Source organism: Rhamphochromis sp. 'chilingali' (genome assembly GCF_963969265.1).
Source record: "Rhamphochromis sp. 'chilingali' genome assembly, chromosome: 2".
Lineage (NCBI taxonomy): Eukaryota > Metazoa > Chordata > Actinopteri > Cichliformes > Cichlidae > Rhamphochromis > Rhamphochromis sp. 'chilingali'.
Window position 1 is genome coordinate 25,576,039 of NC_137930.1, and position 19,671 is coordinate 25,595,709.

Consider the following 19,671-nt stretch of genomic DNA (forward strand, 5'->3'; position numbering starts at 1 on the left):
TTTTCAGTGTTGCTGGGGTAATGCATCCAAAGAAGGTTTGGGTTCTGTTTATTCAGATATATAAATTCACAATTAAATGTGAAACGAGAAAAAAAAATAAGGGATCATGATTTTAAGGAGTTTCATCGAGAATACAAAAAAATCCTTCACGTGGATTACACAGGTTGGTTTTCTTTACATGTTGAAATGCAACACACAGATGTGCATTAAATACATTAACCGTGTTTAACAAATGCACACCTTAAGACTCCTTGTGCATTACTGGATTTCTTTCTCGCTGCAGGTAAAGTTGGATCTAACAGGCCAGAAACTTTCATTTCAAAGTTGAAATCTCTACACATCAGCATTAATAATCACAGTCTTTGAACTCTCCCTCTGCACCTCCAGCCCTTCACTCCTTAGATGAATAAACTCAATGCACCCGAGCTTTCCCCAGGATGGACTGCAGTCATTTATCCCGCCCCTCACTGCCGTATAGAGTCCAAGTTCTCTTTTAGTCGTCGGGTCATGCTGGGGATCAGGTTAACGTGGTCATCCACACAACTGCCCACGCAGCGGTCCATCAGCGATCGAACAGCTGGCTCCTTCGCGCCAGAGTCAAAGAGATCCTTTGCTTTATCGTTGCAGGTCATCGTACATCTAGTTAGACGGTCCTGAAGGTGGGCCAGGAAGGATTGGACTTTAGATTTTTCAAAATGTTATTCATTTATTTATTTTACAGATGTCTACTGCAAATCTAACCAGCTGTAGATGTACTTTTTAAATATTAGGTATATTCTTATCTAGTTCAATATTACTAGTGATGGGTCACATGATCCAAACATTACAACAACCAGAGTCATGAAGAACTTCAGCCACACTAAAAATGAAGAGTTGGCAACTGAGAGACTTAAAGGAGAGCAAAAAGTAATATTGGATTCAGGCGAGCCCTAAACCCACCGGACTTTAACAGCTTATCTGACTAGTGCTTTGAAAGGGTGTGCAAGTATAGCTTGAGAGACATGACATTTTAAACTGCTGTACTTTATTTTAAAATCAGTTACATTTACTTGTAATGATGCTTAAGTCTAAGCAAAGGGGTCAATTAAGGGTTCCAAACTGGAGATCCAACATGGTTTGCTTTATTTCCTATTACCTAAAGACCAATATCAAAAAGACTCAAATGAAAAGACAAACGGCACCACAGTTTCAGTTAGGAATATCAAAATAGTAAGCCATCTTCTTTACCACCAATGTAAAGGTGTAGTTTTTTTTTTTGCCTAGACTCCAAAACCCACTAACCACAAGTCTATACATTATTTATGCTCAGTACTATGCCAAGTACCCTGTAACAGGCATTTGATTTGTAACACTTGGAGAATAAATAGGGAAACTGCAAAAATATAAAAAACATGCCCACTTATTTTTGCCTAGGATATCATTTACTACATCTATTCTTTAAGTTAAATATTCACTTATATTAATTTTATGTTTATACCATATGTCAGAATATAGGTTACATGTTGGATCACATGCTTCCATCTCTCCTTATCCCTTGCATCCTCCCTTTCACAACTCTCTGGATGTCCTCCCTCATTACATCCATGTCCCTCCCCGCCTGCCAGCTCCATCTTTAACATCCTTGGTCCAGTAAGCCCACTATCCCGCCTTTGCACATGTCCAAGCCATCTCAGCCTTGCCTTTCTAACTTGTTCAATCTTAGTTATCTGGCACAGACAAAGTGATGACAGGTGTTTGCACGGTGATTTACCTGAAACTTCTCCAGCTCTGAAGTGACCAGGCCCTGAGCTTTGGCCAGGGGAGTGTGACACGTCTCGATGCACTGATGCACCTGAGCCATGCTGTCTGTGGAGCGATCGCAGCACTCTGCGCTGCACCTGAACATGCGCCCCTGCAGCGAGAACAAACAACCTGTTACCACCCGGACTCGAACCTGCATACACCACCGAGAACCCGCAGATACCCTACCTGCATTTTACGGATGTGGTCCTTCTCCAGGCTTTGGACCATGTCTTCGATCACATTCTGCACGCGTGCCTGATGAGCCTCTGCCATTTCTGCTCACTCTGGAGACACCTTCAAGGTCCGCTTAGATATTCACCACAAGTTTATTAAACCCAGACCGGACTCACCTGCCCGCGGGGTCCCCAACTTTCTTTACTTTACAATTTGGTAATAAGTAAGGTCACCTCCATTTCAAGCATGGTTCAAGAGGAGAAGTAATTGCGTCACTTCCGATTTTCTTCCGTACTTGAAAAAATACGTTTTGTTACTTCAGAATTAGGGAACGGGGTTGAAAAGTGTCAACACGTTTAAATAAACAAAACAATTCTTTTTAACTAACTCGTCTTTATCTATATTTATTTTGCCGTGATTAAGTAAATTACTACTTCCGCTGAGCTCCTTAAAAAGGACATTGAGCCCATTTCCTGTTCATATATCTTTCAAAATAAAACAAAATAAGTGTAGCGCAAGGACGCTAAAAAACAGAGAAAACTATATAGATAACAATTATGTTAGCTATTAGTCATTATTACAGACAAGATAAATCCTACAATAGGCAGCTTTAAAATGTTTCGAAATTTCTGCGCACACATTTCTCATTAATCGCTTTTACGAATTTCCTATGCTTTTATTGTGACATTCAAAGCAACCGTGCCCAGAAGTGTGTCTCAATAATTAGCGACGTTCAGGGTGGGCAGACGTGATTCAACTGTTAAACTAGCTTAGTTAGTTTTCTCGTGGGTTTTACAGGGGCCTCTGTGAATAGCTCAGTCTTGTATTTAAGCAGTCTGACAAAAGTTTAAGTGAGCTTTAAAACGAGGTTTTACACTTGCTTTGAAGCTTGACACCCTGAAGGCTATTTTTGGACCAACAGTAGTTCCCCACCATTGACTTCTGAAATTGTAAGTCCTCGAAAGCGCCCTATACCCCTTAGTAATTTGTCTTTTAGGTTTAAAACGTTAAGTCGGGTGAGTGTGTTAATGCTAGTTTCACTTGTGTAAAAAGCTGTGCCATTATTTCCTTCGCTGTTCTATTTTTGAGGCCCTGAATGCAACCTTTGACCAAGGCTGATAGGCACTTTAAGTATCTCACGTTTTCGCCCTCCTTTTGCAGATGCTTCTTAGTGCAGAGCTGTAGATACCCACAATGAGACTACAAACCCTGTCACTGAGAGCGCTGCTATTCCTGGGGCTTTGGCACACAGGAAGGAGAAGTCTAGCCTCAGCCCCAGAGCTGCAGGAACAGCCTAAGAAGATAGGTAAGGCAAAAATAAATAAAAATAAAACATGGACTCGTGCTGTCTGTCACTCTTCAGCTTCTTTAGAGGACAGAGAAGTACTTTCATTCTGTCAGCCCTCTTAAACTTATCTTTGTGGCAGGTTTGTTGGTTGTTTCATCATCAGTTAGTTCCACGACTAACTGAACAATAATTTTGCCCCTGTATACCAGCACAATGTTTCGTTTTTGTTTTTTTGTTTTTTTTTATCAAACAGTCAGGATATGATCTTTGATTTAAGGGGCTTAACAAACATATTTCATCTGCTGTTCACAAACAACAGCCAGCTTAATGCATAGTCCCCCACTTCCAATTTCTCTAAAGAAACTGGACAAACTAACTTGGGTTTTAAATAATGAGGATTGCTTTTAACAGGCTAAACCACCAAAGAAAACCAGTGCACTCTGTTTTCGAATAAAATTTTAAAAAGTAAATCTAATCTAAATCTAAAGTAAATTTAATTTCATGGCATGGTCATGTTTCACTCCCTGATGAGTGATGATGATATGTGCGAAAATCTGTTAATATTTTCAGGCTGAAAATGACCTTTTCATGAAAATAAAGGGTATTTGTGCTTTTGTTCAGAGTTGTTGAATGGAGAGTCGTGTCATTGGTGGATCAGAACGACTTGAGAGTTCCCAGAAGTTCATAGCAGGATGTGAATGTGTTAATAAAAAGCTATAATAAAACTGCCTTTTTCTCTGTAATTACTAATCAAAAAATGCATTGATCTACAATACACTGTATGCCACAGTGAGGTTATATTTATTTATAAGTCAAATATTCAAGGATTAGATTTAACTACAAGGCTCCTCCATATACAGGGAGTGCAGAATTATTAGGCAAGTTGTATTTTTGAGGAATAATTTTATTATTGAACAACAACAACCATGTTCTCAATGAACCCAAAAAACTCATTAATATCAAAGCTAAATGTTTTTGGAAGTAGTTTTTAGTTTGTTTTAGTTTTAGCTATTTTAGGGGGATATCTGTGTGTGCAGGGGACTATTACTGTGCATAATTATTAGGCAACTTAACAAAAAACAAATATATACCCATTTCAATTATTTATTTTTACCAGTGAAACCAATATAACATCTCCACATTCACAAATACACATTTCTGACATTCAAAAACAAAACAAAAACAAATCAGCGACCAATATAGCCACCTTTCTTTGCAAGGACACTCAAAAGCCTGCCATCCATGGATTCTGTCAGTGTTTTGATCTGTTCACCGTCAACATTGCGTGCAGCAGCAACCACAGCCTCCCAGACACTGTTCAGAGAGGTGTACTGTTTTCCCTCCTTGTAAATCTCACATTTGATGATGGACCACAGGTTCTCAATGGGGTTCAGATCAGGTGAACAAGGAGGCCATGTCATTCGTTTTTCTTCTTTTATACCCTTTCTTGCCAGCCACGCTGTGGAGTACTTGGACGCGTGTGATGGAGCATTGTCCTGCATGAAAATCATGTTTTTCATGAAGGATGCAGACTTCTTCCTGTACCACTGCTTGAGGAAGGTGTCTTCCAGAAACTGGCAGTAGGACTGGGAGTTGAGCTTGACTCCATCCTCAACCCGAAAAGGCCCCACAAGCTCATCTTTGATGATACCAGCCCAAACCAGTACTCCACCTCCACCTTGCTGGCGTCTGAGTCGGACTGGAGCTCTGTGCCCTTTCCCAATCCAGCCACGGGCCCATCCATCTGGCCCATCAAGACTCACTCTCATTTCATCAGTCCATAAAACCTTAGAAAAACCAGTCTTGAGATATTTCTATGCCCAGTCTTGACGTTTCAGCTTGTGTGTCTTGTTCAGTGGTGGTCGTCTTTCAGCCTTTCTTACCTTGGCCATGTCTCTGAGTATTGCACACCTTGTGCTTTTGGGCACTCCAGTGATGTTGCAGCTCTGAAATATGGCCAAACTGGTGGCAAGTGGCATGTTGGCAGCTGCACGCTTGACTTTTCTCAGTTCATGGGCAGTTATTTTGCGCCTTGGTTTTTCCACACGCTTCTTGCGACCCTGTTGACTATTTTGAATGAAACGCTTGATTGTTCGATGATCACGCTTCAGAAGCTTTGCAATTTTGAGACTGCTGCATCCCTCTGCAAGATATCTCACTATTTTTGACTTTTCTGAGCCTGTCAAGTCCTTCTTTTGACCCATTTTGCCAAAGGAAAGGACGTTGCCTAATAATTATGCACACCTGATATAGGGTGTTGATGTCATTAGACCACACCCCTTCTCATTACAGAGATGCACATCACCTAATATGCTTAATTGGTAGTAGGCTTTCAAGACTATACAGGTTGGAGTAAGACAACATGCATGAAGAGGTTGATGTGGACAAAATACTCATTTGCCTAATAATTCTGCACTCCCTGTATTTTAAACTTGTTGACTTGTTTTTGTTTTTTAACATTGCATTCTAATCAACAGAAGACTAATCATTATATGTTTTACTATACATTGATGGAACAAAATAAATATTGCAAAGATCTTTTTTTTTTTTTTTTTTTTTTTTTTTTTATATCTTCCAGTTTTGGGAAGAACAGAGTGAGACTGAAAGGTGACTCTTAATGATGACAGCATAATGATTCACTGCACTAGTGTTAGTCTACGTGCACTTTCTTGTTAAATACATTGCACCCTTATCTGTCACTCTCTCCTTGTCTATATTTGAGACGAGGCTTCAAACTTCTCTTTTTTTTTTTTTTCTTTTTTTTTTTGGTAAAGCTTGTAGTTAGGCCTGAATCAGGTGACCCTGAAGTATGACTTAGTTATGCTGTTATACTTACTTAAAGTTATTATTACTTACATTGTATACTCAGTAGGGCTGAACGATATATCGCATTTGCGATAATATCGCGACATGATCAAGTGCAATTTTCTAACCGCAAAGGCTGCGATTATACTCTGGACATGTCCAAATTCATGGGCTGCATCCTCCTGAGGCCGCATTTGTAGACCGATTAAGTCACAGCGACGCGCCGAAGGCTGTCCAAATTACTACCATATCCCAGAATTCATAGCGCGGCCCAGCCAAACTCCAGTTTCCAGCAATGGCGGCCGCTACTAAGTTTTAAAATTACTCATACTAATCTTTCAGGGTCACAAAATAAACTTTTAACATATTTTCAGGCGAGAAAGTAGTTGTGTAAACATCAAATATCTGCTCGGTTTATCAAGATATCCCATATTTGCAAAAGTGCTTCGACGTTTTCAGAGGCGTCTGCTACCCACCAGCTCGACAGCTAGCCGGGAGCTCGAGGGTTACTGATGCGGCCGAGAACGGCACAACTCCCGGCACATCATTTTCAGATCACCGCGGAGTTTCGCTGCTCGGGTTAAACGTAATATATAAGTCACTTAGACAACCTAAAAATGTTATTGTTGGGCTTTTTTCAGTGTTTTGTTTGTTCGTGAGTAAATCGGTTTGGCTGAGATTAAAGTTATTAGATTAGATAAAATAAAACTTTATTAATCCCCCGGGTGGGTTCCTCCTTGGTTTTCACACAGCTGACTAAACGTCAAACAGAAAACTTATTAAACAGAAGTATGAGACAGTCGAGAATTTACACCAGTGTCTGGTTATATTTTAGATAGCAAGAAGCAGACGGCCGAGTTTATTAAACTCCACCGAGACAGCGGTGACGCTAATCAGAACTAGCCTTCTGATTCAGAAGGCTAGACCGTCCAATTTCACGCCTTTAAATTTTAAAGGCGTGTTTGTGTGTGTGTTTATACAATTGCTATTATGTTTGCACTTTATGTGTAATGTTACTGACTGCAGAGATCAGTAAGATGTGTGTATTTTTTATTTATTAGTTTTATTTATTTAATATTATTTTTTAATTTAATGACTGTCTAGTAGTTCACAGATGTCGAAAAACTGAGTGTGGTAAAGCCACTGATTTTTTTTATGTATATTTCTGCAATCTGCACATTGTACTGACTTTCATTTTAATGTTTACACCAGGGTTCCTTGTCAGCACTTTATGCTCAGATGTTTGTAAGCTAAAAATAAACTATTGTGTATGTTCAAATATACTGTTGTGATTGAAGAAGTTAAATAAAAATGTCAGTCATCAATTCATGCATCACCTCATGTCATCATAACAGAGGTCTGTCTTCCAGGAAAGAACAGTTTAAAATTAATGTAATATAGTATTGGCCATACTATATGATGTATTGCTTGTCTTTGTTTAATAATACAGAAGACAAAGACCTTAAAAAATAATCGCATCGCAATCGCAATATTGGGGCAAAAAATCGCAATTAGATTATTTTCCATAATCGTTCAGCCCTAATACTCAGCCTACATTTGTTATGACACTTTTTCCACTACAGACAGTCAGAACGTGGATTATCTCCACTCTTTTTAGCTGTTGTACTTCTCATCTCTTCCATCGCTGGTAGAACGGGAGGAAGAATAAACTTTCTGATTGTGCTCGAGCCCTCAATCTGAAAGATGTGCAGGTTAATTCATGTTAGCTCACGTTCCTGTCACTTCTCTTTTAAAGCTGTGGTTGGAGCAGGAATTGGCGGCGCAGCGACAGCATATTACCTGAGGCAAGAGTTTGGACCTGGGGTCAAGATCGACGTGTTCGAAGACGGCAGTGTTGGCGGGCGACTTGCGACGGTGAAGATCGGAGATTATGAATACGAAACAGGAGGCTCAGTGATCCATCCTCTGAACCTACATATGAAGCACTTTGTTGATAAATTAGGTAAATTTAACATCCCCTAAACTGCCTGGATTAAAGATAAGAAGTGCGTAAATTGTAGCTTAATGTTTTATGTTTTCACAGGTATTCCTCAGAGAAAAGACGTCCCCTCAAAAATGGCGATCTTTGATGGAAAGCACATCCTGTTCGAAGAGAGCGACTGGTTCATAGTAAATTTCTTCCGCATGCTCTGGCGATACGGGTTGAACTTTCTTCGAATGCAGATGTGGGTGGAGACTGTTCTGGATAAATTTATGAGGTGAGGATGCTGTTTTCTTCTTGGTGGCTTCTAAATTTCACTGCTGTTAGGTTGCCCTAATTATCTTTAAATCCTTTTCTGAACAGAATCTACCAGTACCAGCAGTTTGGCTACTCATTCTCCACCGTAGAGAGGCTGTTGCATGCCATGGGAGGTGATAGTTTCCTCACTCTGATGAATCAGACCCTGGAGGAAGCCATGATGGGAGAAGGATTTTCTCAGGTCTTCATCAATGACATTGTTGCACCGATCACTCGCGTCAACTATGGGCAGAGTGTCCGCATCAATGGCTTTGTGGGTATGTTACAAAACGTGTGATTTAGCACAGATCTCACTGTTTTTTTTGGTTGTTGGTTGATGAAATGGAGTGGGCATGTCTTGTTTTTAGGAGCGGTGTCGTTAGCAGGGGCAGATTCAGGCCTGTGGGCAGTGGATGGAGGCAATAAGAAAGTTTGCTCTGGACTTCTTTACAACAGCAAAAGTGAGCTCATCCCTGCTAGAGTCACTTCCATTTCAGTGAAAGTTCGACCATCCAAGAGAGGTACTATTAACATTCCTTCCTGTCATATAGATCCGGCCTTTTTCTCTTTCTTGATTCTTCATATTTCATCCTGATATCCCTTCATGTCCCACTTTCAGGCACCCCTGTCAGTTTATACGAGATTAGCTATGTTGACCAATCAGGAGCTGCACATTCCCTTTATGATATTGTGATAGTAGCAACGCCTCTTCACCGGGGGAAATCTGACATCACATTTTCAGGCTTTTCCCCTCCAATCCCTTCTCACTACCCCGGGCACTACCACCAGACGGTCGCCACTCTTGTCCACGGCTTGCTCAACGTGTCTTACCTGGGGACCACAGAAGCTGCCTCAGAGTTCACCGTGTCTGATGTCCTCACCACAGACTCAAACGGTTCCATCATCAACAGCCTGAGCTCTCTGGATCCTGTGCACATCCCCAAAGGTTACAAGCGCCCCCCTGCTAGCCAAGCTAATGTCTGGAAGGTGTTCTCCAAAAAGCCGCTGTCCCAGGAGCAGCTGGAGAACATGTTCCTCTCCTATGATTCGGTGTCTGAGACCAAATGGCTGGCATACCCCGCGTACCATCCACCGCATCGCAAGACCCCTCCTTTTATCCTGCACAACCGGCTGTACTACCTCAATGCTGTGGAGTGGGCAGCAAGTGCCATGGAGATGAGCGCCATCGCTGCCAGGAACGTGGCCCTGCTGGCACACCACCACTGGCACGAACAAAAAAGCAAGAGCGACCAGGAAGACCTGCACACGCGCCTGAGAGGAGAACTCTGAAAAGTGAGAACTACTTGAGAGTAGAATCAGAAGCAATAAAATAAGATCAATCGAGCCCAATTTTATATGTTGGATAACATCGTAGTCGCCAGAGGAAATGCTGATCTGTGGGAGCATGGTGACACTAGAGCCACAACTTTAGTTGATCAGTGGTTTCAGCTTTTCTAGTTTGGGAAATATTTGTCTTACGTTATTGAAAACTTTTATACCTGTGTGTGTGGACAAATGGGGCATTTGATTATGCCAGTCTTTTTTTAAATTAATGTTTATATTTTGGCTATATTTTATGCATGGGATCCCCAAAAAAGATTCAGACACAGTAAAGTTTGGCACTGCAGTTGCTCCAAACCCCAGACATACACCTACCAATGGATAAACAGTGGACAAGATAGATGAAGCACACATACATACAGAGAGTCCTTCATTTATAGCGAGATACCAGTAGCAATTGATTAATATTGGCAATGGCAATTTCATTTATAAAGGTCATTTTATTACACAATTCAATGCGTTTTAAGATAAAAAATAAAAAGCAGTGCAAGTCTACAGTGCCTTAAGGCAAAAAAACCCAACAAAACAAACTTTACAAAGAAATAAAATACAAGTTGACACACAGTCATTAAGTGTAAGTCTGTGAGAGTAAAAAGGTTTTGAGTATAGACACAGTTGTAGTTGACCTCAGGTCAGCAGGCAGCTGTGAATGCTGTGCTGAGGTTGGAAGCACCCCCAGCACTCTTGGATCTAATTCAGTTAAAAGATCCACCACTGGTGACCTGAGAGTTCTGACTGGGTTATACACACTGAAGAAGTCAGACACGTACTGGGAGACCAAACCACTGAAAGCATTATGATCTATTGAAGAAAAAAAGTTATTTCAGTACTGGACTAATATGTTTAAAATTCCACATGCATCTAAGGACACTGGCGGTTCCAGACTCTGGAAAGTAACATTTTCCTGCTTATGATTTGGATAATCCTGCAAATGTGGTGTTACAGTCTAACATGCTTGTTATGAACCCACAGACCAATTTCTTAAGTAATTTTGAAATAATTTTCTAAAATATTGAATATAATCTTTAGTTGCAGGTAACATTGTCTAACAAAATCTGACAATAAACATGGAGTTAAAGAAGCCAGCAGTTTACCTACATCACAATTCTATCATTATTTTAATCACTTATTGCACATGGATGATGTAACTACTTCAGATAATTGTTGGTTGGTATGGTATAACAAAGATGTTCTATTTACAGGCGGTCATAGAGTTCTCATTTGGTTTTCAAATTAGTTTACAAAAAAGGAAGAACGGTAGCTCTGTGGGGCAGGTAGAAGGACAAAAAAAGCAAAATCTAGGGGTTTGCCTCTTTAGTTCAGTGTGCTCCACTGAACTGCTCAGCAACCACAGACTGGTAACTACATGCAACATGGCTGGAGAGCAGCGGTCCAGGTTCGAGTTTGACCCGTGGCCCTTGAAATGCAAAATCCAGGAAACTGTTACAATTATGTTATGTATACTTTATTGAAATTCCTCCCTGCATTTAACCCATTCACTCAGTGAAGCAGTGTGTGTGGGGAGCAGTGTGTAGGGATGGTACCTTGCTCAGGGGTACCTCAGGGTAGCCGTTCAATGGATTCGAACCCCCGACCTCCTACTTAACTATCCCTGTCCCTATATGGTGCTAGCATAGCCACAGAAAACAAGTGAAGCACTCTGTCATTAGGTAATGTGAATAAATTCATGGTCTTAATCACTTATATCCAGTTCAGGGATGCAGGGAGCCAGCTTATATACAAACCTATGACCAATTTAGAATTGCCACTTAACCTCCTAAGACCCGAACTCTTCCACGGCATGCATTTTTAATTTCTCTTTGATATTTGGGCTGATTGGGACCTGATGAATGTAAAAACCAAAGAATTACCAGGGTTTTTTTTAACCTAATTATTGTTTCTAAGAAAAGTCAGAGCCACATATGAGGATATTTGTTTAAACGTTTTGATAGAACAGTAGCAGTATAATGTCCTCGTGAGTGGATATCAGACCCTTGTAGAGCAAAATTGAGTATTTTGGTCTAAATAACCCAAAATGTGATGTCCACATATGTGGACGCCAGGTCCTAGGAGGTTAACCTAACATACAAACACACTATTACACAGAAGTAGGTGTAAGCTACTATACTACTACTACCTGCAGTGTGATCTATAACCCACAGGGGATGCTAAAACTGAAAATACAAACTCCACACATGCTAAAATTACTAAAAGGAAAATACTCAAAGAAAAGAAAAGCAGAACAAAATTATAGAAAATAACTTCCGTAAACAAAATATGAAATAAAAAAATCTCTAAATTGTTAAATTTTCCTTTTAAAAATACTTCTTCAGATGCTTTCTGGCTGCTTTGACTACTTTCTTTCTTTTTTCTTTCTTGTTCTTGTTTTTTAATGCGATGCTTTCCCAGATCACAGAAGTTAACTTGGGCAGTACACTGTTCTCATCACTGATGGGGGGGTGGGCAGAGAAAGGGAGAAAGATCAACTGCATCACAAGCCACAGGCATCACCAGCAACACAACACAAATCACAGTAAATGTTAAAACAAAACTGCACTGTGCTGAATTGTGCAATCACTGTGAACCATGCTGCACTGCAGGCCAGACACACAAGTGTTTCTCTGTCATTTTCTTTAGTGTGTTGCTCCTGTTCTGTGTACTGTACAGAGAAAGAAGTCAGCTTGTCATTTCCCTTTAGCCAAATTCTTGCACGTGGTGTTTACTAACATGCTGATGTCCCTTTGCTGATCTGTTTGTATGTCCCCGGATGGATTTCCAGTGTTTCTACCTCCTCAGCAGTCTACTGTATGTTTTTTATTGGGTACTGGCAGCTGTCAGCAACAAATGTGCCACCAAGACACTTTCTTTGTAGTAAATCGCATTGATGTCAGTTGTGACTCATTGTTAGTCCCACAGTGACTACAATCGAAAAGTCTTAAACCCATTACACACTAGATAACGTGTGTAAGAATTAATCTAAACTATGATTGTGCCTTAAGCAGGGTAATTGGCGTATGTGTTTATTAAATTTTAGTTGCAGTTTAAGAGATGATTTGGTTCTTCCTGTGTGTTTTTAATGATTTTGTACCTGTGATTTGTAGGATGTCATGTTGTTTAGAAATACTGTATCTGCCTACGGCGCTTTCATGTTCTTTAACTACTTTGGGACAAAGAAAATGTAGTTTGCTAATTGTTTCCTAAGAACCTTTAGAGGCATTTTCTCTATATTTTTTTAAAGTAGTTGAAATATTATTAGTATTATGCACTTTAACTGATTAAAAGAATTTTCTACCTTTATTTCAACAGTGCTGAAAACTCTCAAACTGAAACTGTACTTCTCTAAAGTGTTTCCAATGATGGTAAAGTGATCAGTGCGACTGGTACTGTTTTTGTGTGTGTGTTTGCCTTCAGCTTCAAAATAAAAGTCTAATTAAATTATGTTTGTAGTATTTCTCAATAAATCTGTTTGTAAATAGAAAGTTGGGGTGCTCTGAATATTGATGATAAAAACATGTGGCAATGAGTTGGCTATCATTTCAATTTAAGTTGAAAAAAGTACAAAGTCAACATGTCATGCCACTTTATTAGCTAGATCTTGCTTGTACTGAGTTGGACTCCCTTTTATATTCAGAACTGCTTTAATTCAGATTCAGAAACTTTCCTCAGATTTTCCTAAGTGACCTTAAAAGTGTGAACAAAATATCTTCCATGTTACCAGCAGCAGCCTGACCTATTAATACGAGATGGATCCATGCTTTCTTGTTAAATTCTGACCCTGCTATCTGAATGTCAGAGTAGAAATCGAGACTCATCAGACCAGGCAGAACTTTACTATTGCTAAGGTATAATGTGAGCTGCATTCAAAAATGCTCTTCTGCACACCTTGGTTTTAACAAGTCGTTATTTGAATTGGTGTTTCCTTCCTATCATCTTGAAGCAGTCTTTCTCCTCTGATCTCTGCCATAAACAAGGCATTTTCACTCAGAGCTCTGACCCTCACTGGGTATTTTCTCTTTTTCGGACCATTCTCCGTAAACCCTAGAGATGGTTACGCGGGAAATTCCCAGCAGATCAGCTGTTTCTAAAATACTCAGACAAGCTCATCTGGCACCAGCAAGTGTTTATTTCATTTTAAAAATGACTAGCTTATTTAGGTCAAACACTGTTCATGCACTAATAAAGGTCATCTTTATCTGTTATTAGAAACTCAGAGTAAATAAAGGAACTTTGTTGGGTTGCTGGTGTAAAAGGAGCAGTAAATTCTTCCCCTTTTTCAGGGAATAGATTAGGCTGCACTTTGCTTTCATCCGCCACTACAATCATATGTCCTAACCGCCCGTAAACAAGTGAGTCATATAAAAACTATTAGAGGTGTGGTGCATTTCCAACGTGACGCTCGTGTAAAGCGATCTCTCCTGCCTGTCCCCGTTTCATTAACTGCAGTGAGTGAGCACAGCAGCACATGCAGAGTGCGAGCTACAACGGGTAAACAAAAAGAGCGCCATCCCACCTGTCAGCATAAACTGTGTCTCCCTTGATTTCCTCTGATATGATAAGCATCATTCTCTGTATTTGCTTAATCTTTTCTCCCGTTATTATTTATAAATATAATTATTGTTGCTTTTTGATCCACTTAAAGAAGCAACCCCTTCCCATCTTTACTTACAAAGATTCAGATTAGTTTTTTCACACCCAATCCCATTTGCACATCTCAGCTAATATTAATAGTATATTTTAAAATTGGCTTTGTCTTATTTGCTATTTTCAGTTAAATGCAGGGTTTAAATAAGTAATTATAATTGTGTATATCTTCCAACTTATTTTTGCTCTTAGAAATCTTTAAAATTCATCATTTAAAATTCAGCTTTTCCTCTGATCTCGAGGTTGTGAAGAGCAGGTCATTTTTTATGACAGATTAAGGATTAAATGTTTAAAAGCTACATCAGTTTGCATTGTAATCATGAGATTGGGATCGCTTTGATCTGTGTGAGATTAATTGAGGGATTGTCTTGCCGGGCTACATTGTGACCCATCATTTGTAAGCCAAGTATTCTCGATGAAATCATTTCCATTTGTGAAAAGGGAAACGAACATTGTTGTCAGTTTGGATACACGGAGTCCCTATATTTTTCCCCCTCGAACATCCCAAATAAAGGTCCGTGTGACTGAAGGGCCAACAATGGGTGGCATTGACGGACGGAATAAGGATACGTCTGTGCTAAGATGTGCCACCCAGCTGTCCCCTCAGGTAGGGAGGGACAATGGTACCAGAGCCGCCTGTCCAAGCGCAACATGTGATGGCACTGAAGATATAAAAGACTGCAAAGTGGCAACAACCCCATATACGATATTTGGAGTGACAAGCCCCCCTAAAAATCTTTCACAACCAGAGCAAAAAACAAGATGAGATTTCCAGTGCCGCTGTTTGTTTTCCTTGCTGTGGCAGCATTTCACACGGGTAAGAGGAATAAAGCGTTAAGATGCAGTTTTGTGATATCATGTTTTTCTTAGATTTCATACATGTATGTGTGAGTGTGGCTCTTCAGAAACCTTAAGTTGCTGATGTTTATTAAGAGAGCAGATATATGAAATGTTGTGATGGCTTCTAGTGCTCTCAGCATCTCTGGAGTCTGCAGAGAAAGAAGAAAAAGCTGCAAAGTATGGTGAGGGATTCATAATAAGAATAAGAATAATGATAATGATAACCAGTAAAGATGATGTTGGTAGCAGATGCATTGCTGCAAACCTTTCTTGTCTTTTCATGCAGATGGGCTAGCTGAGCTGCAGAAAATAGGTACAGTATCCATAGAGCACCTCTGTGTTCACAGTTGACACTTGGTCATTAAAAGTGGCTTAAAAGTAATTAAGATCATGTAGTATGTTCCACAAAATAACCCAGACTGGCTTGCCCTTGTCTTAGTTAACTGTTAATACGTTTCTGTGTGATGTTTCTCGGCTCTTACTTTTGTAATTTTGATCACTTCATGTCTTAAGATCAGATGGAGTTTGAGGCTGCTCAGAAAAACCAGGAAGCTCACATGAATGGTAAGTTTAATACAAAAAGTTGGCATTGATGAATAAATGAGGAAAGATTTATTCCCACTGTGATTACTCATTTTTCGCCTTTTTCCATCAAGCTACTGAAGATCAGAGTGGAGATTCCCGCTACCTCGGTGAGGGCAGACTAAAAATATTTAACTTAAACCTTTTAATGAGTGATCCAGTTCCAGGTGGTAATGCTGTCTTTCATTCTCAGAGGCCGCTCAGGATCACTCTGGTAAGCTCCAGTTAATTACACGACGAACACCTGAACTGACCGCTAAGTTAAACGCCTTCATCACCTGTTAACATGTTTCCATCAGTGGAGGAGCGCGTGGACTCTCAGGATGCCAACGCAGGTGTGTAAAAAAAAAAAAAACCCCAAAAAAACAACAAAAAGCACATCAAGCAGGTGATTCTTCTTTACCTGAAGGGTCAACAAGCAGTACTTAACTGTGAAATCCTCCTCCAGCAGAAGGTGGTGGAAATTCTGATGCTGCAGGTCAAGGAGGTAAGAGAGGATTTACAGTTCAATCGTGAGCCTGCGGGTGGCAGCAAAGCAGAGGGCAGACCTCCAGCTCAAAGCACACTGACATGCAACACATAATTCAATCCCTGTCCCCTTTCACACAGAGGCAGAGTCTGAGTCCTCTGAGGACGCAGATGGTGAGTCTGTGACATATTTTTTTTTAGGCAGTGTAATTTAAGCTCCTGTCCTTACACTAGTGTTAAAGTCTGCTTTTATTAATGTTGACAGGGCCACAAAGGCAGGGTAAGTGTTGTAAATCTTTATTACACCACAACAGTTTGCACAAATACACTTTGAGCCTGGAGCTAATGAGTAGCTTGTGACTTTTCCACAAAGCCAAGACAATTTGTGTGCTTTTAGTGTCTTTTTAAAATGTATTTAAAGCTTGTTTAGAGGTAAATAAAAACAGGAAGTGTTTTTATTTGAATATTTTCCTAGAACACCATGAGGTTGTAACTGAGGCTGTGACCAGTTTGGGTAAGATCAAAATCAAAAGACTGAAAATTTGTTTGAATTAAACACCCCGACTACCTTCAGTCAACCTCCAATCCTGCTTTTTCTCCTCTGTAGATGAAAACACTCAGGATTCAACCAAGGAGCAAGGTAACAGTGTGTAAAATGTTCCACAGATGCATTAATGAATCACACAAAACAGTGAAAGTATCCTGAGCTGTTTAATGTTTATCATGCAGTAAATTGAGCCTGACTCAAAGACTGTGATCAACTTTTTTTTTTCTTCTTTTGATTCAAAAGTACCTGCTGAGGCAAGATGTGGTAAACTGCCTGTGTGCAACTTTAAATTTAAATTGCAGGTTGTGCAATAGAGTGGCGAGTGCAAAAACAAAGCCAGACAGAGCCAGTCTCAGCTGGATTTAAACAGTGTCACATAAAAAAAAAACCCCAACCCTCCATAGATGTTTGTGTAACAACAGTTAAAAATGCCTCAAGTGCAATTACAAGTTTACAGCCTGGCAGTTTGGGGAAACTCTTTTTTTAACAGTTTACAAAGTGTCTGAAGAGGTATGTGAGTCACAACAGAGACGGGTTTACTGCTCGACCTCAAAAATAAGATGCTAGGATTGTTTGTTTGAACAGAGTCCTCCTTGTATGTGATAAATCTGGGACAAGAATCCGGGCCACTCGGAGACGTCTGTCCCCAGACATCTGCTTATTGTGCTTGATTTATACTTGTGGATATTTTAGGACCAAGGATGCATTGTCCCTGTCCTGAAAGTGTGCTAAAAGGACTGTTTTAAAATTGATCCAGTTATTTAGGTGTAAGGTTCTCTAATAAGGGTGATCTCTCCAGCCACTGGTCTGAAAAGACTGAGTGTAGTAGAGGGGAGAGCAGGCCTCATGATTGGTATCCTCATGTCGAGAGGCCTGGAAAACTACTAAATTGCAGTGTTTGCAGTGTAAAGCTGGCGTAAAGGAATCTCTTCTGTCTGTTCCTGTGTCGCAGATGCACTGGAGTGAGAGGGCACAGCAGCACGTGGATACCAGCACTGGCTCATCATGCAGTGTGCAAACTACCCCGAGCTTACAGTAAATTTAAAAAAAGAAAAAGAAAAAGGGACCCATCCTACCTGTCTGTATAACCTGTCCGTCTCCTTGTTTCCTGTTTTGCAACACAAAGTGCCTTTCAAGATTGCAGCTCAGAAGATGCGTCATTTTACCTTCAGGCTGAAATTTGACTCCTTAATCAACACAGTGTACTTAACATGTGTCAGAATTCAGAGAGCCAAGCACATAATAAAAGGACACATTGTATGTGATCATAAATAAAGAACAATGTACAAGAGTAGCTGCGGATAAATAAATATAACCTTTTAAAATGAAATGGGTGTTGCCTTGTAGCTTTTCAGTATTTAGATTCAGTTTTTGTTTTTTCCAAGTTCAGTGAGAATAAGGACTACAGCTCACGCCAAAATGTCCTGTGACTTGATGTGTGAGTGATAAAATTAAGAATACATGCAGCAATCTGATCATCACTGAGGCGAAGGAGGACTGGATCATCCAGATGGTCCAGGGCCCGTATCCCTAAAGATTCTGAGAATCCTCTCAGAGAGCTCCTAACTTAACCTAAAAATTCCTTGCCAGGAGTTTTAGCTTAGAAGTGATTCCAGAACATTTTCAGTGAACTCTGAGCAAGGAATGGATGGAAAATCCTATCTTAGTGAGGAGGTGTGGTTGACCCCGTTGCTAGGTATGAGTCATCATTTCAAAAGCCGTGATTGGTTGATCCTACAAGTTTGATGGAAATGAGCTTTTGGTGATAATGAGCAAAGGATGTACCCTCAAATCAATAAACATATTATACACTCTAATCTTATGCTGACTGTAATTGTAAATAATATTTCACATTCAAGAAAATATCTGGAAAATGAATAGTAAGCTGTAGGGGTTATAGCCATTAGAATCTAAAATATGTGAAAACTTAAACTCATTACACCCTGTTCAAATAATGATTCGTGTCTTATTTGCTCATATAAATATCCTAGCTGGCATATTTTGTACTTTCACTCCCATATGGACCCCGTTGAAAACGAGATGGCCTATCTCAAGAGGCTGTCCTTAATGAAGTAGAAATCACAACGTTACAAGTCCAGTGTGGTCTTAACGAGGGTAACATGGCTCAGCTTTTAGCAATGTCTGTGATTGCAGACCCAAGTCATCACTGCTGCATTGTTGCATTTTCCCGGTTGCCAAATACCTCAGGGTTGTGATTACTTTCGTCTCTGGTGTAATAGCGTTGTGGCGTCGAGTTGGTGAAGTAATTGCATCTCTAAGGAGATCCACCACAAACATGATTCCTGTACGATCCAATCTGTAGCATCTCAATAATTCCCTGTCATCCAGTGTTTGTAGGACATCTCTCCTGCCTCTTCTGTTGGCCATTTTGTGCAGCTGCTTAGGGGAACTCCTAAGCCACTAAAAGTCCTCTTCCCTGCTCTTAGCAGATCTCGCCTTAGGAGCCCTTTTAAGCGCTAGGAATCTTGAGGAATAGCTTTTATATTAACTGGGATTGTCGTGTCACTTTTAGGGGAAATTCTAAGAAAACGTCATGACTCTGAGAATTTTCTTAGAATTTGGCCGCTAGGAGCCACTTTTTGCACAAAGATTCTTTAGGGATACGGGCCCAGGCCCTTACATTTTTGGGGTTGAACATGGTCAGTTTACTGTAGGCCTCCCAACAGCTTATCAAGGTAAAAGAGAACATCTGGAATTAGAAATGCTGTTAATGTTGTTCGAAATGTGTTTGAAAACAAGACATGAAACAGGTGATTGATAGAGTTAAAGGTACTACAGGCCCATACTGAAGGCCTTATGATGTGAGGAAGTGCAAAATGTGATATAAAGTGACACAATGAGTAGAAAAATTAGTTTAAAAAAAAAAAAAAGTATGTGCAAAAGAGAATTCTAGAATGCCAACGGCATTAATAAACAACATGCACACTATCAATTTAAGAGGTG

At 40.1% G+C, this 19,671-nt stretch overlaps 2 protein-coding genes and 1 long non-coding RNA gene across 3 annotated transcripts; 2 read left to right on the forward strand and 1 right to left on the reverse strand.

Moving 5' to 3' along the window:
* Positions 1 to 31: 31 nt before the first annotated feature.
* Positions 32 to 2,338, reverse strand: fam136a (family with sequence similarity 136 member A). Its single transcript, XM_080874763.1, has 3 exons — positions 1,969 to 2,338; positions 1,751 to 1,891; positions 32 to 653 (listed from the first exon to the last, which is right to left on the reverse strand). Exons 1-3 carry the CDS (start codon positions 2,053 to 2,055, stop codon positions 465 to 467), a joined length of 417 nt encoding a protein of 138 aa, XP_080730889.1. The 5' UTR covers positions 2,056 to 2,338; the 3' UTR covers positions 32 to 464.
* A 328-nt stretch (positions 2,339 to 2,666) lies between these two features.
* Positions 2,667 to 10,815, forward strand: pcyox1 (prenylcysteine oxidase 1). The gene is made up of 7 exons (XM_080874178.1): positions 2,667 to 2,906; positions 3,118 to 3,262; positions 7,806 to 8,012; positions 8,094 to 8,268; positions 8,355 to 8,566; positions 8,657 to 8,809; positions 8,908 to 10,815. Exons 2-7 carry the CDS (start codon positions 3,151 to 3,153, stop codon positions 9,576 to 9,578), a joined length of 1,530 nt encoding a protein of 509 aa, XP_080730304.1. The 5' UTR covers positions 2,667 to 2,906; positions 3,118 to 3,150; the 3' UTR covers positions 9,579 to 10,815.
* Positions 10,816 to 16,269: 5,454 nt separating this feature from the next.
* LOC308391613 lies at positions 16,270 to 18,930 on the forward strand. The gene is made up of 5 exons (XR_013970668.1): positions 16,270 to 16,334; positions 16,426 to 16,440; positions 16,636 to 16,674; positions 16,768 to 16,800; positions 17,660 to 18,930. It is a non-coding gene; the product is annotated as an uncharacterized lncRNA (long non-coding RNA).
* Positions 18,931 to 19,671: the final 741 nt, after the last annotated feature.

Coding starts and splice junctions, on each gene's coding strand:
- fam136a (XM_080874763.1), bottom strand. CDS start 2,055: ATGGCAGAGGCTCATCAGGCACGCGTGCAGAATGTGATCGAAGACATG. Junction 1,892..1,968: donor ACCACATCCGTAAAATGCAG/GTAGGGTATCTG, acceptor TTCTCGCTGCAG/GGGCGCATGTTCAGGTGCAG. Junction 654..1,750: donor CAGAGCTGGAGAAGTTTCAG/GTAAATCACCGT, acceptor GCCCACCTTCAG/GACCGTCTAACTAGATGTAC.
- pcyox1 (XM_080874178.1), top strand. CDS start 3,151: ATGAGACTACAAACCCTGTCACTGAGAGCGCTGCTATTCCTGGGGCTT. Junction 3,263..7,805: donor GGAACAGCCTAAGAAGATAG/GTAAGGCAAAAA, acceptor TCTCTTTTAAAG/CTGTGGTTGGAGCAGGAATT. Junction 8,013..8,093: donor GCACTTTGTTGATAAATTAG/GTAAATTTAACA, acceptor ATGTTTTCACAG/GTATTCCTCAGAGAAAAGAC.